Genomic DNA, 24045 nt, shown 5'->3' on the forward strand with positions numbered 1-24045 from the left:
CAGACGCTATTGTCCTTGAACCTTGAGAGCTTACTTTGCCTTTTATTTAATAAAAAAATTAATAAATGCCGTGTAATCATTAGCCGCTTGTAATGTGAGCTAAAGATAACCAAATTTCAGCATTTTCAACACCGCCTCCCATTCAAGGGGGAGTAACTCTATGCGGTGGAATTTTATCAGACGTGATTTGATTGGCCCTTCGCTAATCCCCCTTCTCTGCAAACTCATTTTCCATTGGACGTTCTCACTGTCAATCAGGCTGTCTGTGCCCGCCCACCGGTGGCGCCAAATAAGGCACATAGTACCGCTGTATGTGTCAGTAGCCCGGACGGCTCCGTCTCATCCCGCACCGTGAGTCAAGCGTGCTCGGCTGCGACATGACCAGAGCCCCGCAGACCTGGCCACTCAAATATGGAGCAGTTTAAAGCGATCATTTTGGTGCTTTGGATACTATTGCTCTACAGAAATGAGGAGTCCCGTGCAGAGGAAGGTATGTGTCTTTATAGTTGTTTAGACGCCAGGTAAATTGTTTCCGTACATGGCGTGAAGTGTCTAGTGGAAGTATAACTCTCACTGCAGGCGTGTGCTTTTCATATTCCGGCGCTGTAAAGTTAATAAACAGATACAGAGAGGACTGAATCAGTGATGCGTTTTCATTATGAGAAGCTTTGAATAAAACTTGAAATCGAAATGACAGTCGGCGTGCTTTTAAAAACAACGATCCTAAGGAATCCGCTATAGGACGCTTTTGACAACTGCAACAATGTGTTGTTTAAGGGGAAAATGTTCATAAATAAATTGTTGAAAATGAACGAATATGGTTTTGTGTTTGAATTGCTTAGTTAGGCTACTAAAACAAGCAAATCACAATAAATTGTGGTTGTGCATCGTTTCAAAACAAAATTGTCTATATAAACAGTTTTTAGTATTGTAATATGGAGGTTAAAATGACAAGATAAATGTTTAAAATAAAAAAGATAATTAGACAATCATGTACTGTATGTGCATATATATATTTTAATGATCTTTATTTATTTTTTTTTTAAATAAAATGTACATAAATGTTTCTGTTTTGTCATAATCTGTATTCTTTTTTCTCTGTCTTGTCATTTCTCTTGGTCATGTCTTCATTTTTCGTTGTCGTGTCATTTTAATCTCCTTATTATAATTCTACAAAAGCAGATTTCAATAGATCAGGCTGTTATACTGGATTCACAATCGGTGCTTTTCTGACTGTGCTGCTCCTGGTGGGATTGTTTGACAGTCATGAAAGCTTCAGCAGTTTTGATGCCAGGCTGTCGCATTAGGCTCAGGTGAGGTCAACTAAGCGTCCCAATGAGTGGCATGGCACAGAGAGGGAAAGAACAGATAATAGCTGCGTCCCTTCAGGCTATTTGGCTATGCTGAAGAAGCCCAGCTGAGCCAGGCTGCTCTCTCTTGCTTTTTTCCCCTTCTTGCACTCTCGTACACAATGCTCTCATGTGCACATGGTTGAACTCTGCCAGCCCCCGTCCGTCTTCTGCTGGAATGCTGGTCGACTGGATTGGAATTGTTGCCTTAATGAATGTTTTGACTGCGATTAATTGCTGTGAAAGCAATGTGTTCTGAAAGGCCTTGTGTGGCTGCGCTGATATGGACGTTTTCTGATTGAGCTGAATATGTTCTCACTGTACGGAGAACCTCTTTGTCCGCAATTACATCCCAGTCCTGCTGCGTCGTTCCCTTTGTATTCAGCCCCACGGTATTCGGTCGCTGACAGGTGGGATTCAGACTAGATGAGAGCTCTTTGTTGGTGCACATTAAACAAAGAGCTAACATAAGTGAAAATTGTAGTCATTTACTTACCCTCAAGCAATTTCTAAACTCCTATGTGATGACATAGCATAGCATATGTCATCTATTCTATGGTTTATTTAGGATCAACAAGATTTATTTTTAAATAAATGAATACTTCTATTCAGCAAGGATGCATTAATTTGATTAAAAGTAACAGACATTTATAATGTTACAAAAAATGATATTTTCGATAAATGCTGTTATTGTGAACATTCTATTAGCAAATATTAAGTATATTATCAATGTTGATATTAATAAGAAGTTTCCTGAGCACCAAATTAGCATATTTGACTGATTTCTGAGGGACACGGTGAGACTTTGACAGTCTCCGCTTTGCCATCTCAGGAATAAATTACATTTGAAAATCTATTATAATAGACAAGTTATTTTAAATTGGAATAATATTTCACAATATTACTCTACTTTTGATTAAATAATGCAGCTTTGGGGAGCATAAGAGACGTCTTTGAAAAACATTTTTGTTTACTTTTCAATTTTAAATGGTGTGTATATATCATATGGGAAAAGCTGCATAAACATTCTCTCAGGCTTGCTCCATCCATCTCTCATTTCTTTTTCTTTTCCTGTGTCATTTCCCATTCCCCAAAGTGCAGGTGTCTTTCCTCACATAGTCAGTTGGAGGTGGAGGCTCCTCATTCCTGACCCTTCAGCCTTAACGCACCTTGGCATCTCATTGTGGGCTTATTTACTGCTTTTTAGTGGGTTTGCGGTTGTGGCCATGTGCCGTCGCATCTGCCGCGTTGGTCATGCTGTTCCTGTGCCGTTTAAGTACTCTGTCAGGGTGCAATTCAGACCATATGAGGGCACTTACCTAGGAAAGCTTTATATGCCTGTCATCTCTGTGCTGGGTTCCATCAACAGACTCTACCAAACTCCTCCTGAATGGCATTATGCTCTCTGAGTTGTTGGCAGAAGTGTAAAATCTGGACTTGGGCTCTGAATGTGTTAACAATGTGGCAAAATCATCATTTATCGATTCAAACAAAGACCAGTTAGCATGGAAATTCATACCGGTGCAGTGCATTTATTAAAAGCATGATTTTTAGTCCTGGCTAATGGTGACGGGTTAGACTGTCTGATGTCTGTGCTTGCGGTGCCTGTACTTGTCGTTGAAGGTGGCAGCCGGACTGTGCGGGCAAGGTTAGAGTGATTTGTGAGGTTGGCAGGTGTAGCTGTGACATCCAGGAGTTTATTTAGTGGGCCGTTGTGATGTGTGGACTCACAATGAGCAAGAAGGAAAGTAAAACAATGAGGCCTGGAGACAGGAGATGGCTGTGTCTGAAAGTAGAAAAATGCTGTTTTCGTAGGCAGTGTATGGAGGTAGAAAGGTGAGCCGTTTCCGAATTTAATGTTTGCGCAACATCCTAGCTCTATTTAGCAGCCTAACTGCCTTCTATGGCAGCATCCTAACTGAAACAGAACCACATAAGCGATTGATCTGAAGCGCTCTATATAGGCAGCAACTTGTGCGTCATAGAAATAGTGTCATGGAAGACAACTAAAAATGTATTTCAGTGCAGGCGATGTGAGAGGAATAGTGGTGCAATGGATCACAAAACTCACGGTTCGGATCATATTACGGATTTCGAGTCACGGATCGGATCATTTTTTTGGATCAGCAAAAAAAAAAATTTAGTGAAAGCTTACTTTAAGTACTTCTATACCACAGCAAAAACTACTAGCTTAACTAATAAAGTTAGTAATAAAACAAGAACGATTACACAAATTACAAGCATAGATGAATACAACAAAACACAGTTACAAGTCAGTAACTGTAGCATTCCTGTGCTCACTGCACAAGTTAAATACAGATTAATCTTTGTTAGAGCTGTGGTGTTATTTGATTAGCAGACAGAAACCGGTATTTATTGGGTGCTGTCTCTTTAAGACCAAATGCACGGACCTAATACTGACACGCATCCAATTTTTTTCTCTGCTGTTTACGTTCACTTAAGACAATACTTGCCAAAACGGGTATTTTAACATAACTTTGTGTGTATGTGAAAGAGGAATCAATTCGCTGTTCATGCGGTGTCTCTCTCTCTGCGTGTGCGCGACAGCGGCTGAGCGCACAGAAAACAGCGCGTGAGTTAAAATCGCAGTTAATACAACAGTTAAAACAGTTAATCCGCGAATCACATGCGTGCAGAACCGTGCAGCTTGATCCGTACGGATCACGCACGATCCGTTGCACCCCTAGAGAGGAATGATGCATAAAATACATTGAGTAAAACAGTCTGTTTTAAATGATTGAGAAGCTGTTTTTATTAAGAATTTCATTATCATAAGTGTTTTTTTGTTAGTTTTTTTTGCTTTGCTCATAGTCATACTGTGGATTTCTTTCACTGAACTTTTCACTATGCGTTCTATGATCACATTCTTTCTAAGTGAAGGGTACATGCAATGCTGCCCTTAAATTTGACCTAAAGAAAGTATTATTGCAGGTAGGGTTTTCACAATATCAAATTTTGTGAAAATTTCAAAAACATCATCATTGCCAAGAGAATTCACAATAACAGAATTATCACAATATCTACAGAAACTTTGAAAAAATGCTATAAAGTCAATTTCATCTTTATAATGTTGTTTTGTTTTCTCTTTTTTTTGATGGATCACCCTCAAAATAGGAATGTAGGGAGGAGAAGTGTGCGTTTGTAATTATAACTCTTCAAAAGTGCGCAAAAAGAACTTCCTGCAGACTGATGTGTTTAACAGTCTGTCATTTTTATGGAACCCAAAGGTGAGCTAAATTTTTGGGTCAAGTGTCTTGCTTTTTTCTGTCTTCTCCTCCCAACATGATTTTGTGCGTCAGTAATAACTGCATACTGTGTCATCGCCTTTTTTTATTTTTTTTATTTATTTTTTTGATAGGTGCAACACTGCCACCTACTATGTTGGAATGTTAATGAAATAGTTACTGGCACTAGATTATTTATGGTATTATCATTAGTGTACAGTTAACGTGATGTCAGTACTTCATTTCTTTTTATATATATAACAGTTATGGTCAATAGCAGTATATTACAACACCTCAAAGGGCAGACAGCATAATTAAGTTCCCTACCTTTTGGAACAGTCTTCAAAACTTAAATGTTCTTTTTTTCATGTTTTTACACTTCTAACGATAAATAAGCACTGTAATCATGAAATATTTGCTTGGGTACATTTAAAACTCACTCAAATTTCTTTTAGAATTTGCTTGAATTTATTAAAGATGTCATGGAAGTACATCTGAAACCATTTTCCTGAGGAAGACACTTGAACTGCCTCTTAAAGGGTTAGTTCACCCAAAAATGAAAATTAGCCCATAAATTACTCACCCTCAAGTCATCCTAGGTGTTTATGACTTTCTTTTTTCAGACGAATCCAGTCGGAGTTATATTAAAAATTGTCTTTGATCTTTCAAGCTGTTTCATGGCACTCAGCGGGTGTTGCATGCATCAGTCCAAAAGCACTTAATTAAAATGCGCCCATCCATAAAATAAAGTGTTTCACACGGCTCCGAGGGGTGAACAAAGGCCTTCTGTTGCAAATCGATGCGTTTTTGTAAGAAAAATATCCATATTCAAAACTTAATAATCACTTTAATGTAGCGTGCGCTCACTGTTGTACACTGGAAGCAGTTCCGGGCGGATGACGTATTAGGTCAGTGCTGCGCATGCGCCTGTGAGTCTCGTGAAAACCAACGTTTGTTAACAGGAGCAAAGGAAGCAAAGTTTCCTTCCTTTAGCAAAGGAAAATCAGTCTCCTCTTGGCTTATATTGAAATCCTCCGATATTCTTCTTTACAAATCCTAATTTTGTACTTCTAATTAGTGACTGTTGTTTTGTTTAGATCTCTCCGCTGTGCTTCCGTGTGCGTCACTTCTGAGCGGCGCATGCGTAAAGCCGACCTCCATACGTCATGAGCCCGGAACTGCAGCGCAAGCTACATTAAAGTGATTATTACGTTTTGAATATGGATATTTTTCTTACAAAAACGCATCGATTCGCTACAGAAGGCCTTTGTTCACCCCCCGGAGCTGTGTGAGAAATTTTTTTTTATGGATGGGAGCATTTTAATTAAGTGCTTTTGGACTGATGCATGCAACAGCTTGAAAGATCAAAGACAATTTTTAATATAACTCCGACTGGATTAGTCTGAAGAAAGTCATATACACCTAGGATGACTTGAGGGTGAGTAATTTATGAGCTAATTTTCATTTTTGGGTGAACTAACCCTTTAAGTCATTGACTGACTGGGCAGCCGATGTAGGTCTTATAGTCATGATTACCCATAATACCCTGTGTGGATGTCATAAGAGAATCGTTGCTTGCAATTTGGTAATTAAGCTTGATCTGTTTCCTCACAAATTGACCAAGTCCCGTATTGAGTGGAACCATGCGGATCGATGCTGCATTGTTCTCTGCGGCTTTAGGAGAAGGGTCAACGGGATTCATCTTCGTTCCCTGTGAGGACAAGTTTCTGCTGGATCTGCAGGAATGCCTCTGGAGGCGGAGTCACGTCTGAGGTGGTTTTGTGAAGGGGATGAATGGTTTTATTACCAGGAGAATATGGATGTTTCTGGAATGCCATGCAGCTTCATAAAGGTGAAAAATGAAATGTACTTTATGCCGTCAGTGTTGGATGAACATAGAAAACCAACCAGCAGAATGTTTAATTGTCCTTCCAACTGCATTGTGTAGTTGCTTTTGAATATTTATCTATTTACAGTACTGGAATGTGTCAGACAACTGGCAAAAAACATGCTGTGTATGTAACTGACCTCTTGTGCTGATCTTTATATTTAAAGCACTCTAGACAAGCATTTCCTCTGTGAAAATAGGTTGTTTGTTCTCACAGTTTCTTAATGTGGTTCAGTATCTTGATTGTAATATTGATATTAGGGTTGATGAAGAGGACAGGTTTGCTTTTGGAGGTACGGAGGGCCGCTAACATGCAGATGTGAGCTTATGTAAGACTCCAGACCTCTGGCTCTTTTAAAGGTTTAATTAATAAGACAAAGGAGCAGTAGAGAGTAAATGTTGCTTTTCTCTGTCTATGCAACAAAATTGACTGTGAGATTCTAAAGTTTCATGTTTAGAGTTTTTGAAGCTGAACACACTTTTCGCAAGGTCGACAAATTTAACCGAGGACAAAGGTATTGATCTAGGGTCATCATCTCTCCAGGCACCTGACCATCTAGGTAGATCTGGGTGGAAGTCTTGTTTAATGGAAGCCGATAGCTGACATGAAGAGTTTGCATATGAAATGCCACAATTTTGTTTAGTGTGGCATTCAAAAGTATTGATCAAATAACTTTTTGACAGTAAGAATGATAAAAATGGAACAGAATTTTGTTGCAGATAATTTTAATTATATTTTTATATATGCATAGAAAAACCACACACAGGCTATATTAAAATATAATAAAAAAAGTTTTATTTATATAGTTTAAACACAAAAACATTTATTCAAAAGCTAGATTTTTTTCATGCTTGCAAATGAGCACAATTTTCATGTTTTTTTTTTTTTTTTTTTTAAGGAAAAAATTATTCAAAAGCTTGATTTCTAATGTTTGTAAATTGCCGTATAATTTTCAGTTTTTAGGAAATATAAAAATCTGTCATATCATATGACTGACAGTTTCAGGGATTGGGCTAAAATACAAAATTGGTGTTAAAATATATATATTCTAGTGCCACAGTGTATCAGTCCTTACCAGAGGATAAAACTGGCCTTAACCCAGCAGGCTGAAAATCTTTGTCTAAATTATTCCATAATTGATATATAATATAAATTATGGAATAATTTAGACAAAGATTTTCAGCCTGTTGGGATAAGGCCAGTTTTAAATTTTCAGGCTGCTGGGATAAGGCCAGTTTTATCCTCTGGTAATGATTGATACACTGTGGCACTAGAATGTCACAATTACAGTGGTGTGAAAAAGTGTTGGTCCCCTTCCTGATTTCTTATTTTTTTGCATGTTTTTTATGAAATAAATTTTAACAAGATTACATTATCTTAAAAAAAACTTTCTTTTTTTTAAGCTTGTTGACATTTGTCAAAGACTCATCTCCTGAGCCACTGCACAAAGGAACATATCCAACACAAATATAAAGTTCAAATAGTTTTCAGTTTACACATCTGTTAGACTAAGTTTACACTAGTGCGTGTTCGTTTTAAAATGCAAAGCTCAGACAGAATCATAATTTCTATTCATTTTCCACTGATTTACTGATGAGCATCCAGTGCCCTTTCTTTTTTTTAAGCTTGTTGACATTTGTCAAAGACTCATCTCCTGAGCCACTGCACAAAGGAACATATCCAACACATATATAAAGTTCAAATAGTTTTCAGTTTACACATCTGTTAGACTAAGTTTACACTAGTGCGTGTTCGTTTTAAAATGCAAAGCTCAGACAGAATCATAATTTCTATTCATTTTCCACTGATTTACTGATGAGCATCCAGTGCTGGCTGCCTGTGTTTTCTCTTCCACGATCGCAGTTCTGACTCGAAATAAGGAAATAACATATTTCAGCAACATTACTTGGCCAAAACACACATTAGACGGCAATTGGAAGTTATTACAAACATGGTTTGAAGTGAATTTTGAGTAAAAGCAGAATATAAATCTTATTTATTGTCTTATGTAGCATGATGCTACAGTGTGCAAGAATGGTCACGTAACACACTCTTTCGGTCGTGTAATATCGGCGGAGATCTTTTCTGAAACGCCAGTGTGGACGAGGATCTTTTTCATTTTAAAACAAAAACGCACCAATGTAAACGTAGCCTTAAGGGTGTTGGGACGCTTTCACATTACCACTTCACATGTGAGCCACATCTCTGGATCTAACCGGTGTAAATTAGTAGGTGTGTTCAACTTGACGCGTTCAAGTCGAACACGCCTAGCTGCAGGCTTATTGGCTTACTGACGTTGACAAGATTAACCCCTCAGGTATCGAAATTTGGTACCGAAAGATAAGACGTTTTTTTTTATACTCGATGGTATCGAGGCAATTCGGTCGGTGCCTAAAAATGATCGAACTCAATACCCAGCCTGAACTGTCGCTCAGCTTAAAGGCTTTTGTATTTGAACCACCTGATATGTAAAGTGGATTTTAAGTATTCTCTGCCTGTTCATTGAGTGATGCCTGATAGAAACTTAAGACACTTACAGCAATTTACTCTTTCCTGAGCTGCCCACATGGGCGAGATATGTCTGCCTCTCCCTGTCTGGTATGCCAGTTTAACATGGACTTGGCGACAGTGCCGTAGGCCCCTTCGGCCCCCTCAGATGCCCGTGAAGCAGCACTCCGGTAATGTGCAAAACCCCATTAATCTTTTGAAGAGGCATTTGACCTTTCAAACTCATTAAGCGCGGCAACCTCGCACATGCCGGATGTTTTTTTTTATACTCGATGGTATCGAGGCAATTCGGTCGGTGCCTAAAAATGATCGAACTCAATACCCAGCCTGAACTGTCGCTCAGCTTAAAGGTTTTTGTATTTGAACCACCTGATATGTAAAGTGGATTTTAAGTATTCTCTGCCTGTTCATTGAGTGATGCCTGATAGAAACTTAAGACACTTACAGCAATTTACTCTTTCCTGAGCTGCCCACATGGGCGAGATATGTCTGCCTCTCCCTGTCTGGTATGCCAGTTTAACATGGACTTGGCGACAGTGCCGTAGGCCCCTTCGGCCCCCTCAGATGCCCGTGAAGCAGCACTCCGGTAATGTGCAAAACCCCATTAATCTTTTGAAGAGGCATTTGACCTTTCAAACTCATTAAGCGCGGCAACCTCGCACATGCCGGATATGAGCCTTCCTGCTCACCTTCTCCGTCTCCCTCTGCCCCCTTTATCAGGGCCTAGATAGGAACAATGTTCTCTCTCCCTTCCTCACCGCGCAGCTTTGACCACTGACCTGGAAAATCGCCCGACCTTTTAATGCGTGGTTTCCCGCTGATGAATAAATTCATAAATTGTATGCTCTGGCATGAAGGCTTTACTCAGTCTCCCTGGAGCCGAGATCAGGGCCACAGGTTTAGTAAGCCTGACTTCTGCGATTGCACTTGCTCCCAGTGGTAGGAAAACAGTTGGTGTTGGGTTCCAGGGGATGGACTGATAGGGTTAGATTTGATGGAAGCTGCTGCTGCAGAGGTTGGAGCCGTGGCATAGCAGTTTTGTGCATGTGCTCAGGTGTTGAGTTGTGTTGCTCATTTGGCAGACTTGACGGTGTTCACATGGGACATGTTATTGTAGGGGTCTAGATATGAGCTTAAAGGTCCACTGAAGTGCTTTGAAACACGCACCGTTATTTTATGTGTTGACGTCATTTTAACTGAAACGGGAGGACAGGGTGAGACATATCAAGCAGCCCTGCCCCCTTTTAAACAGCCAATAGCGTTTGTTTACATCACAACTTGGGCTAGAACTTTTGAGCTCGGTAAAGCTGCATTTGACAAGGCATGGCAGCCTCAATCTCATCCATATTGCTATAAAATATACGTAGCATTCTGTGTAGAATTCAAGTGGGTCCTATACGTTTTGTGGTCTGCGCTGACTCTCGCATGTGATTCGTCCCATGCTATCGTGTCTCTGGACCGGAGCAGACTGTGCGCGCGCAGTGCGTCGGTTCACAAGACACAGCGCGAAACCAGATTTCTTTCGCCCAATGTAAAGCATATTTACACTATCTGAATAGTTCCCTATCCCCTATATAGTGCGCTACATGCCATTCACCGTACAGAAAATACAAATTCTGTGAACAAGTGACCGATTTCAGCCGCAGCTTCAGCGTCTATTTATAGTGTAGGGGGCGGGACGGTTCGGATTCTAGAGAGCATTTGATTGGACAAAGTTTGATGAGAAGCTAAAGTTCAGGGTGATGTCATCAAAATCGTTGATCCATGTTGGCAGAAGTGAGAGACTGCAAGTTTTGAATGCTTATATCTTGTAAATACGAATTTTGTCATTGTTTTGGAGCACACTTATAGATAATGTTAAGGCTAACATATTCATACTAAAAGACAAGAAACTTAATAATTTAAAGTACCCATGAAATCAAAATTTAAGTTAAACTGCTTTTAATTTGTATGTGTCGTCTTAAAAGCAAGAGCATGCTAATTAAAGCACCACTATTAAAAATAAAAACTCCTCAAAAATCAACAGTTATTTTCTATAATATTTTCGTATTATATTTATAGCATTTATAATATTCTGAATTTTCTTTTGTTATTTTCTGTTTTCCATTTAATTTTAGTTTAAGTTATAGTAATTGTTTAGTTTTAGTAATTATGTGCTAATGTAGTTTTTTTTTTTTTATTTTTTTTATTTTTTTTACATAGAGCTTTAACTGTATTTTTACCATTTTTTTTAAACTTAAGTTTATATTTTAGTTATCTGTCAATACAAGATCTGCTAGTGCAACATTTCAAATTTTTTGTAGCATTCTAACATTTCTAAAGTTTTTCTTATATTTATATTTATCAGCTTTATTTCAAATAATGAAAACAATCACAACAGTTAACAACACTGCTAATCAACTAGTTGGTTACTGGACGGTTAGTCATCTAGTTGATCATTGTAGCCCATCTCTAATGTGAATTTGAATCTTGTTTGTTGTTTCATGTTGTTCTGACCTGATTTTGTTTCGTTGTCTGATCTTTTTTCTGTCCATCATTTCCTGCCATCTTCCAATAAAAAGTGTCAAAAAGGCCAACATAAAAATAAGATTAAAATTATTATAATAAAACTGAAAAAGGCCATAGAAATTACAAAGAGATGACATTTCAAACGTAAAATATTGTTTACTTGATCAGTCTTGACATAGTTCTTTCGAGTTTGCCAAATTAAACAAAACAAACAAATAAAAATAAACAATCAAGAAAGGTTATGCAAGACTTCAGAATAATGGAATGACAATATTTTTCTTTAACACTTTGTTCACAGATGATTGTGGGAGCTTCTGTGAAAATGTATGCCTGTGTCATTGTTTTTATCCTGAATGGGTTGACTGCAATCTCGCAGGCAAATGAGCCAGAGCTGTGGCTATCTGTATGGCTGAATCGCAAGCGCAGCTTCAGCGTCTATTTATAGTGTAGGGGGCGGGACGGTTCGGATTCTAGAGAGCATTTGATTGGACAAAGTTTGATGAGAAGCTAAAGTTCAGGGTGATGTCATCAAAATCGTTGATCCATGTTGGCAGAAGTGAGAGACTGCAAGTTTTGAATGCTTATATCTTGTAAATACGAATTTTGTCATTGTTTTGGAGCACACTTATAGATAATGTTAAGGCTAACATATTCATACTAAAAGACAAGAAACTTAATAATTTAAAGTACCCATGAAATCAAAATTTAAGTTAAACTGCTTTTAATTTGTATGTGTCGTCTTAAAAGCAAGAGCATGCTAATTAAAGCACCACTATTAAAAATAAAAACTCCTCAAAAATCAACAGTTATTTTCTATAATATTTTCGTATTATATTTATAGCATTTATAATATTCTGAATTTTCTTTTGTTATTTTCTGTTTTCCATTTAATTTTAGTTTAAGTTATAGTAATTGTTTAGTTTTAGTAATTATGTGCTAATGTAGTTTTTTTTTTTTTATTTTTTTTATTTTTTTTACATAGAGCTTTAACTGTATTTTTACCATTTTTTTTAAACTTAAGTTTATATTTTAGTTATCTGTCAATACAAGATCTGCTAGTGCAACATTTCAAATTTTTTGTAGCATTCTAACATTTCTAAAGTTTTTCTTATATTTATATTTATCAGCTTTATTTCAAATAATGAAAACAATCACAACAGTTAACAACACTGCTAATCAACTAGTTGGTTACTGGACGGTTAGTCATCTAGTTGATCATTGTAGCCCATCTCTAATGTGAATTTGAATCTTGTTTGTTGTTTCATGTTGTTCTGACCTGATTTTGTTTCGTTGTCTGATCTTTTTTCTGTCCATCATTTCCTGCCATCTTCCAATAAAAAGTGTCAAAAAGGCCAACATAAAAATAAGATTAAAATTATTATAATAAAACTGAAAAAAGGCCATAGAAATTACAAAGAGATGACATTTCAAACGTAAAATATTGTTTACTTGATCAGTCTTGACATAGTTCTTTCGAGTTTGCCAAATTAAACAAAACAAACAAATAAAAATAAACAATCAAGAAAGGTTATGCAAGACTTCAGAATAATGGAATGACAATATTTTTCTTTAACACTTTGTTCACAGATGATTGTGGGAGCTTCTGTGAAAATGTATGCCTGTGTCATTGTTTTTATCCTGAATGGGTTGACTGCAATCTCGCAGGCAAATGAGCCAGAGCTGTGGCTATCTGTATGGCTGAATCGCAAGCTTTGCAATCAGCGTGTGAAGTGTTTGGGTCTATGTATTTCTACATTTGCTCTGATTGCAATCAAAACAACTGAGGGGGGTCTGCTTTCAGAGGCAAAGAGTGTGTGTGAGCATTTCACTAAACCGTTAACCTCAAGCCAGGGTCAGCTTGAACCTCAGATATAGGCTATTAGATATAACATTGTGCATGTCGTCCAGCTTTAAAATGTACCTGATGCTATTTTTTTAATAGTGGAACGTTTCTGTAATATCACAACTGGTGCTTCATCTAGAGGCATATAAATCCTGGCACGGTTGGAATGGATACGTTATAGAGATAACAGCTTGATTTATCGGCTTTTTTACTCTTGTTAAGATCTTGTGCATGCTCAGACGTGCACTGTGATTGCTTTTTCAGAGTGTTTAGACGGCTTTACGTTCTGTTCAAGAAGCTGATTTCTCAGGGCTCTGAGCTGTTTGCTGATAGAATGTTTATTATTGTGTAATGTACTGTGGAGGTTTGGATGTTGGGCTGCAACAACTAATCAATAAAGTTTGATAATGAAAATAGTTGACGATAAATGTCATTTATAGATTTTAGTTTTTTTTGTGTGCTATTTTATTGTAATGTTTATACTTGGAGAAAATGTATAGCATGCCATACATTTGCTTTTTGTTGTTCTACAGCTTTTTCTCATTATTACTAGTCATGTGATATGAAACATAATGGTGTTTTACTTTGACATCTTCAACATTGTGATGTGCCGGTTTGTAATTGCACCTTCATTGTTCTTTTATCCTTGCACATTATGGAAAGTATTAAAGGGGTCATATGATGCTGCTAAAAAGAACAGTATTTGGTGTAATGAAATGTTTATGCGGTTTAAAGTAAAAAAAACACATTATTTTCCACATAATGTACATTATTGTTTCTCCTCTATGCCCCGCCTTTTTGAAACGTGTAGATTTTTACAAAACTCATCAGTCTGAAAAAGCGAGGTGTGCTCTGATTGGCCAGCTATCCAGTGTGTTGTGATTGGCTGAATACCTCAAGCGTGAGACGAAAATGTTACGCCCCTCACATACTGTTGCGACGAGACATAAACATTAAAACCCATTAAAAACGAGGCATTTGTTGCATCCAGTGGAGACATAATTACTGACTATAATGACTTGTACTGTCTTTTTACGTGTTGCATCGCGCCGCATAAACATAAAAGTCTGTCTGCATTTGTGATCGGAGAAATGACAAACAACAAGTGCTACTCTACTGCCCAAAACTCGCGTTTGAATCATCAGTGGCAACGAAAAACACAGCAGTCTAGCGTGAGGGGAAGCCCCGGCTTAGTGTGCGCTGAGGCCGGGATAGAGTGAGCTGAGGCGGGCTGGACTCTGCTTTGTCCACGGTGAAAGTTGATGTATTCCCTCAGCGACCAGCACAGATCAGCTCTAGGCATGACGAAGCAGATATCCGTCCTCTTTTGGAAGACCAAACAAAGTAGTTTCGCTTTCACAACGAAGCACACAGTGTCTTCGGGACATGGCTGCAGCGTCAACAATACTACAGTGAGAATAAAAGTTACGCCTTCTTTTTTTGTGTGAACATTTGGGCGGCGTTATGCAAATCTTCCCACATAGTGATGTAGATATGTGGGGGCGTGTTAGAATGAGCCGTTTTAGGTAGGCGTGGTTAACTCAACTTTTATAAAGAATATCTCTTTGGTTTTGAGACTTTAGTGTTTGCAACTTTACAGATCCTCTTTATGCACCAAGAGCTTGTAACACTCCAAAGAGAAAGGAAAAATTGAAATTGCATCATATGACCCCTTTAAATAAGATAGTACATAAAAAAAAAATGTATGTAGTTTTTTTTTTTTAAAGTAGTTTTTATGTCCAATACTGTTCAAAGGTTTGGAGCCTGTAAAATGTTGCTGTTTTTAAAAGAAGCCTCCTATGCTCACCAAGGCTTCATTGTTTCCTGTAAAAACTGTAATATTGTGAAATATTATTACAAATTCCAATAACTCTTTTCTATTTTAATGTTTTTTTTTAATGTAATTTATTCCTGTGATTGTAAAGCTGAATTTGAAGCTGTCATTACTCCAGTCTTCAGTGTCACATGATCATTCAGAAATTATTTTAATATGCTGATTTGGTGCTCAAGAAACATTTCCTTTTTAGGATTATTTAATCAGTTGTATATAGGTCAGAAGAGCAGCATTTATTTGTAATAAAATCGTTTGTAACATCATAATGTATCTTTATAAATATTATGTCTTTACTGTCTCTTTTGATCATTGTAATGCATGCTTGCTAAAATCAAAGTAATTTCTTAACTCTTCAGTGAACTATCCCTTTAAGTGTGTGTGTAGTGTTTGGTGATGTAATGTGTGGTCAGATGGTCAGTTGGCGAGGTGGTGTGGTCCTCTCTCTCAGGGCCAGATGGGGAGGCTCTCAGGAAGTGCCAGTTCCTCCTCTCCATCCACTCTGCAAGCCTGTCCTCACACACACACACACACACAAGCTCACTTTAATGGCTGTGTGTGTGTGACAGCGTTACCCTTTATTTCTCCTTGTCTCTGAGGTAATTGTAGATTACTTTAGCACTCCTTGAAGGTCAGCTCAAGGACAATTTAGCAGACAGGTGTCTAAATGAGAAGAAATAGGATTCACCTGGCAGGGAATGTGTGTGTGTTTGGCCCTTTGCTTTTTGTACCCATGTTCCTAAGACTGTTCCTGACCCAGAATGCAGCTCATACAGTTGTGTGGACGTCAGTGCATGACTGATGTTATGGTGGCCTTGTGTCTTTGTGTGGATGGTTGATGACACCAGTACTTCTGTTGCTGTCCATTCATTACCACTGAACTCTTTCAGTGTCTCTCTCAAGTATGACTCTGGTAAACCACAGATTTATTAAAGTTTGACATTAAGAACCATTGACGTTCCAGTATGACAAACCGAATGAAAGCACAAATGCTCCAGTCTTCAGTGTCACATGATATTTCAGAAATCATTTTAATATGCTGATTTGGTTAACATTTCATATTATTATTCAGCATTTATTGAAATATAAATCTATTGTGACATTGTACTATTCTTTGCTGCCACTTTTTATCAATTGTAAGCTCCTTTGCTCAGTACAAATATTAATTTCTTAAAAATAAAAAAAAAACCCCAGTTGAACTCTGTAGCCTATGGGTGCGTTACAGTGCAGCAGCGCATTAGATTAGAATGGCGATTAACGTACCTGTACAATAAGCTGCATTAAAACATGCATTCTCCCGTTCAATTTCGAGCATCCAGTAATATAATCACACATGTCTTGTGGATTGCTTTCAGAGTATGCATTTATTTGTCCCTTGAACTGTTTGGAAACGGAGCGTAAATGTGGAAGTCCTTCAAAGATTTCTTATCCTGTTGCACCCTCTATAGAACCAGCGACTAGTTGACGTCAAGCTTAAAGCGTCATGGCAGAGCATTGAAGTCGATTAGTCGGTGCAACCCCTAGTGTGTACATGCTTCCTTATAGGTAGCAAAGGTGCAAATCAATGTCACCAAATGTCAACCTGAAGGCAGTGCACAGTGAATTCTTCAATTGAGAGATGGTGGGACTTATTGATGGGCATAGTTTGCATTAGGTCCGTTTGTAATAGCATTTTAAACCTGCCAGAATGTAGCGTCTCGGTTTGTAGCTCAGTATTTTAGAGTTCTGCTGAATCAAAGTCCGATCACATTCCTAGTGTTTGAATTAAAGTTCAACAAATACTTCAGAGCTGTCTACCAAATCCTCCAATACAACTAAAACAAAGCCCAAATGCCATTGCACCTTACAAATAACACCGCAAATACAAGCATAGCAGATGTATATTATAACAGCAAACAACAGCATGCAGTTGCATTACTCAGAAATCCCTGCAGTGAATCCCTATGCTAAGAAATTGTGAAATTTGTTAAAGCAAGAATCACTTTTATGGTTGTACATTTTCCCCTCTAACTAAATATTACTTTTTGGCATATAACATGTCCTGCACCGGCATGAATAATGCCTCATATCTTGTAGCTTGAAAAGTGCTAGTGGGTATGGCTTTTAACTTACTAGCAGCAATCAATCAAACCCCTTAGCAATACACTTGTAACCACCCAGATCACCCTATCAACTGCTTAGCTGCTGTAAACCACTGCAACACCTTAGCAGCTGGATGCCTTTTCAACAACACACTAGTGGCAACTTTTGCTCAGACATGACTTGCATGTTCTTCAGAAATTACAGTGTTATTATGTAACACCACACTTAGTGATGTGCTTACAGTATTATTGAAATGCCTTGAAATGTGCTTTTTAGCTTCATTTACACAGTCTTCTGATCGTACATGCACACGTCGCTCTGTTAGCTGGTCCTGCCCGGGAGAGTGCAGATGTAATGAAAAATTCAGGGCTGTTCTGTGGGTTGTGCGAGCTTAGAGTTGAGAATACTGTTAAATACTGCAGCAGTCACAAAAGGCAGCGATTTAAAACACTACCTGGCTCCTTTCGTGCCCCAAGAGCCTAAGACTGTGTGTATATTCAAGCTATCAGTCTATCAGTATTGCTAACCCAGAGTCTGTTACATTAGCATTTCCCAAGTTGGTCTGTCCAATTTCTAATGTTTTCTGGAGTCTTTTTGGTAGAAAGTTTTATTCCAGGTTGGTTTAAGTGTGAGAGACTGGAGAATTGAGAACACCAGCTTGTTTTTTTTTTTTGGAGTGATTTGAGTGGTAGCAGGCTTGGCCAAGTGGACTTCCTCCTGTTTTAGGTCTGGACTCTGACTCTGCTTAGTGCGATGCCACATTTTGACATTCCAAACTTGTCTGAGCTGTCGTGTTCAAATGCTTCCCATCTGCAGGCCGGGCTGCTTGAAAACTAGCAGTGGAGCATTTGCATTTTAATTTGCATTCAATCACCGTTGTGTGAGTGTGTGTTTACGTGCGTGTTTGCATTTATGGTGTCTTCTGAAAATTGCCTAGTGTTTTTCCGTTTTCCTTCTTTTTCATTATAGAGGCACTACGAACCTTAAATTTCAATCTGCCATTCAGGGTGAATGTACTGTAGATGAGCCTCCCACTATCTTTTTTCACTTGCAGTCTGTATCTTTCTTTTCCTTTCCATACACCGATTTCATTAGCGATGTGATAATAACCAAAACTCTTGGACAGCAGTTCAGCAGAATTTATTTTTTATTTTTTATTTCTCATGCTGCCTCATACACGTACACCCACTCACACTAACAAATTTAACATGATGTTTTCCTTGATTGCTAACACACAAAATATGATTCTGTTGGCCCAAAATCCCAAACCATTGCTTCAGTTCTCAAAACAGACATTTTTTCTTCTTCACATTTTTACATTCAGAAGGCACTCAGTGTCTATATGAAGCACAGGTTAAACCATTTTGAAAGCTCAATGCAATGTTAATTTATTTGTCAATGTTGTACTTTATCATATAGATTGAGTAGCAAAATTGTTCACAAGTCAAAAGATGACATTGATTATTTGTCCAACAATTATTTTAATTTGTTTTGATGGGAGAAAAAGTTTTGGACTGAAGTGTTGTAATGGTTGTTGTTTGTACAGATTGCTGTGTAGTTTCAAGTTTCTAGAAAACTGTATGTGTTTTAAAAACTGTCAGGGAAAGTAGTTACAGTGTCCACATTACGCAGGGCTTAGTTTAGGTAGTTATGTAATTTCTCTTTTTCTCTCTCCCTAGTCTGCAGTATCACCTGTACTTCGTGTCATCCTGCCCTCTCTCCTTGACTTTCATTCTCTTTATTCAGCTCCGCGTTCAGTAGTAAGGAGGCTGTTGGGTTTCGGGGCTTCTAAATGATTGGCAGTAGAGAAATGGAGAGAGAGAGAGAGACCCTCTCCCTGTGCTTTGATTAAAATCCCTGAGATCTGTCCATTAGTGGATGGGCCTCTTCAGAGGATGTGTGGGCTGGTAGATATTGGGGTGCCACAGGAACCAGGGTTAGGACCTTTTCCTTTTCACTTTATGTGATGCCTGTCACATTTTTCATTTCAGTCTCCTAAATGGTTTCGCTTTCCTCTTTCCTTACAACTTGAAATTTAAATGTGTGCAATCTTTCCATTCCTCCACACTAAATAAGAAGATGGAAATCCCTCTCCGTGGCTAAATTACTCATCAAAAGCATAGTCTTTTAACAGCGTTGAGCATTGAAAGGGTATCTTAGATCATATTTCCAATGCCATCATTGATTAATGTTTCCTTCAAGGTAAACAAGTTTGGCAGATAATTTCCTTGCCACAGGAAAATACACTCATTGGTTTAAACCATTTATGGAACATTATTGGTCAAAAAGCTCCTTTGTTTGATCTAGTGATGAATCACAATGGACTTCTGCCTACATTTGTACATTCCATATGTGCCTCAGGTGGTTTTAAATAGAAGCACTTGCTTCAATGAGCTTGAAATTGATGTCTTCCAGAGATGACCTTATCCTTGCCAAAGGCAAAGGTCAATACAACACATCTGGAAAAGTCAATTTGTCAACTTTGACCTGATAGAGGCTAAAAAATCAAACGGGCATTTTGAGAGCCAGCTTTGGTTAAATGGTTCATTTGATTTGATTAGCATGAAGATTCATCCGCAATTCCATGTTGAGTTTCACAAAGGCTGCATCCAAAATCGCATACTACTTTTGTATTTTCGAAAAAGCGTGTTCTATATGGTATGAATGTGTGTAGTATAAGATGCAAAACATTTGTCATGTTACCTACCAGTGTGAACCATTCACAAATCCTCTCCCGTAGCCTCATTGGATAGTAAAGTGTCCATTGGATTTGCACTTCAAAATCTTGTTGGAAGTGCTACTTGCCGTACTACTTGCCATATGCATTCTGTATGCACATTACCTTTTTTAATCAAGTTATTTGATAGTCATGTGATCACAATGTAGCATTTGCTGTTAAATTGCTATTGTATCCTAGATTGCACTCTTTAAAGTGGTAATTTTGGAAAAAAAGTATGCCGTATTCAGCATTGGATGTAGTAAACATTCCACTCTACATCTAGACAATGAACTCTTGTGCTCTTGTACTGTAAGAATCCCAAACATGTTTTAGCCACATGTGAGTAACAGTATTGTCATTTGATATTTTGGCTTCAGCACCCAAGTTTTTGATAGGTTGGTATGACTAAACTAACAAAAGTTTAGTCATACACAAAGAGATTTTTAGTCATGCGGAGGTGTGATTCACTCCATGACCATTCCGTCTGTTCTTCCATTTCTAAGAAAACACAGAGTGCACAGAGGCCACAATCCAGAATAAGACTTGTCTTTTTAATGGCCTCTCTATCAACGCGGGGACCGTTTATAGATCAACAGGCCTGTGGAAAGAAGCAATAAGGGCCTTCTAATTAAATCCAAACAAGCTGAAAGGAGCCATTCTGCACCTGATTTACATAATTAGTGGATTTTTTCCCTTTTTTTTGAAACAAGGTATTTGTGGATTAATATGCTCAAAATATCTACCTCACAGATAAGCAAATAAACAATCATGGAATAAATTAATCGAGACAGTGTGAGACAGCTGAGCAATGAGATCTGACAGTTGTACAAATGATAACGAAAAGCCTCGACTTCAGACAGAAGAAGAGCAAGATAAGCGACATCTATTATGAGACTTTGGATTTATACTTTTATAGGATGTTGCTTGAAATTTCTGGTATATTCCTATCTAGATTTATTTTTTTTTACTTTGTGTTTTTATTTTGTATTATATTACGATAAGTAGAGAGTCCTGTTCCCATCAGAGCTTAAAGGGACCCTGCAGCGCAGACACCATTGCGACTGATATATTTCCCTGTCATCTATCCACTGAGCACACGCCGGTAAGGACAAGCTTTCTGTCCCATCTGCCATCCATTCATCCTTCCATCTTTCCGCAGTTTAACAGGCACAGACCTGTTATTCTAACTTATCGACTCGCCTGGCCGTATTCTTTTACAAGCCGCCCGGTTGTGCTGCCCATTGATTGATCAGCTGTCGAGAGTATGGATTTCTGCGGTTCCGTGATGTGCCGTATTGATGGATGGCCGGTCGGGCTCCATTCTCTCTCGACCCCAGACCTTTCCGTCTCTCTCTGTCTGTCTCTCACACATACACCTTTGACTTGCCTTCATTCATCAATAGGATGGAGATCAATGTCTATAGTAATAATGGAAAGACGGAGGGGGTTGGAGAGAGTTAGAGAGTTTGGACTGATGATATGATATGATGAGAGGCGTTGGATGGATGTGATTTGAGTGTTCATTTGGAAGAGTTTGGTTTAGCGTTGTTCTCTTATTTAGTTCATTTCTTTTTCACATACACGCTTTACATTTTCAATCTTTTAGGGTTAGTACGGTTTTTAAATGTTTTGGAATGAAGTCTCTTAAGCTCACCAAGGCTGCATTAATTAGATACAGTAAAAACCGTACTATTATGAAATATTACAATTTAAAATAACTATTTTCTGTTTTAATAGGCCTACATTTCAAAATGTAATTTATTTCTGTGATGGCTAAGCTGAAATTATTTTATTTTTAGCCTTTATTCCAGTCTTCAGTGTCACATGATCCTTCAGAAATCATTCTAATATGCTGATTTGCTGCTCAAGAAACATTTCTTGATATTAGTAATGTTGAAAACAGATGTGTTGCTTAATGATTTTTTGTTTGAAACCATGATTAGATTCTTTGAATGGTAAGTTCAAAGTAAAAATTGTTTATAATGGAAATATTTTGTAACAATGTTACTTTTGTTCGATTTAATGCATCCTTACTGAATAAAAGCATTAAATTATTTTCAAAAATGTAAAAAAGACTTTTTCAAAATAATTTAGACTTTTGAATGCAAGGTTGTAAAGTGATTCTATTACAAAATGAGACAATATTTGTAATGTTTTAATTAAATTAAAGTATCATAATGGTTTTCAAAACATTACTGTTGTATATTTGTATTGTTTGTATCCTTGCTGTATAATTATGTCTTAGATTTCCGTTGTACTTGCATTACATTGAGCCCTTTTTTAAAATTCTTATTTGTATTTTATTTACTTATTTAGTTAGTTAGTTTGCCAAATGGGGGCTATGCCAAAATATGTTTTTTCTGATATTTAGCTTAGAATATTTCTTTATGCATATAAGTTTATACTAACTTATCAGTGTGTGTTTCAACAATTTAAATGACAAGCAGTTGTAGTACCTCTGTGTGTTCATGTCCCAGTGTAAGGGAAAATAACTCATTTTAGACTGCCAGTCAAGATTAGCATCAGTGACGATGCTTAGTTTGATGACATGAAGCATTCTGAACATAAGCCCACCCCTCAAACAGCCATGGGTGGGAGTGTGTGGATATGTGAGTATGAGGACAGCAAAGGAAAATTCAATCCACATCCTCATAATATCTTTAGTGATGCCTCTGTAATCTGACATTTAGTGCATTAGAAGAGGAGGAGAAGATGCAAGGGCAGGGGAAGTCGTCATCTTTGAGGATGAATGAATGAGACAGGTGGGAGTGCTGGAGAGAGGAACGGCCCTCCTCCTGTCAGGGGCGTGAATGGGAGGTGATGTGGTAATGTGGCGAGAATCAGAGTCTAATTTGATCTAAAGTGGATTCCTAAATTGAGAGAGGGGGAAAAAGTCTTTCCCTCTCTCTCTTCCACTTACGTAACCTCTCTTCCACATTTTTGACTCTGTTGCTTATTAACAACGACAGAGAAAGAGAGAGAGAGAAGGAGATTTAGGGATGGGAGAGGAGTTGTTCCCTTACACTGTTCTCCTTTCCTAGTACAGTGTTTTTAGTAATGCACCAAGAAGAAAATTCTTGGTTGGAACTGAACCTTAAAAAAAACAGTAGACACTCACATACTGTAAATGCTGCTTAAAATTTGCAATGATGTTATTAACTACCACTCAAAAGTTTGGGCTCGGTATAAAATTTTTGATTGTTTTTGAAATAAGTATTTTGCTCACCATGGCTGCATTTATATGATCAAAAATATAGTAAAATGATTGAAATGCTGTGAAACAGTAATATTTTTAAAATATTGTTTAAAATAATCTATCTGTCCATCTATCCATCTATATATATATATATATATATATCGACCCCAAACTCAAAATGAGCAGTGTATATTTAAGAGCATTGGCATTTCTTTATAACTTTATTTTCTTTATAAATTGCTTTTCAGTACTTTTCTTTATAATTTGTGCTGTCAAACAATTAATCACATCCAAAATAAGTTTTTGTTTACATAATATATGAGTGTATACTGTGTATATTTATGTATGTATAAATACAAACACATGCATAAATATATTTAAGAAAAATGTTGTTTATATATTCAATATTTATATAGAATATAAAATATAATTATATAAATGTATATACATGTAAATATTTTCAAAATATATACTGAATGTGTTTATTTGTATATACATAAAAATACACACACATTATGTAAACAAACTTTTATTTTAATCGTTTGACAGCACTAATTATAGCTAAATTACTATTATTGTTTTGATGCATTTCTCATCTTTATCATTAACTTTGAGCGAAATTTTACTTGTGTAAGTTCCTCATAATCTCTCATTGAGTTTCTATATTTCTCTAATATTTTGAATGAATAACGCAGCAACTGTGCGTCTCGTGGGCTAGACTAACAAAACATTAAAATTAAACAACGTCACTTATATCATCATCACCGCATCTCATGCTCCACTGATGACGCTCCCTGACGCACTCCTAACATTCAAATGCAAATGTTTATTTTAAATTTGACAAATATTGATTCTTTATTCACAATCTCCTCATC

The 24045-nt window shown here is 37.4% G+C and overlaps 1 protein-coding gene across 1 annotated transcript in view; it reads left to right on the forward strand.

Moving 5' to 3' along the window:
• The first annotated feature begins 312 nt into the window (after positions 1–312).
• Positions 313–24045, forward strand: part of LOC107591986 (ephrin type-A receptor 10) — a 92700-nt gene continuing 68967 nt past the window's right edge. Inside the window, exon 1 of the mRNA XM_016281302.1 lies at positions 313–490. Within this exon, the coding sequence (XP_016136788.1) occupies positions 412–490 (79 nt within the window). The 5' untranslated portion in view covers positions 313–411. The remainder of the gene's footprint in view (positions 491–24045) is intronic.

This window comes from Sinocyclocheilus grahami, unplaced genomic scaffold (assembly GCF_001515645.1).
Source record: "Sinocyclocheilus grahami isolate Dianchi unplaced genomic scaffold, SAMN03320097.WGS_v1.1 scaffold149.1, whole genome shotgun sequence".
Lineage (NCBI taxonomy): Eukaryota > Metazoa > Chordata > Actinopteri > Cypriniformes > Cyprinidae > Sinocyclocheilus > Sinocyclocheilus grahami.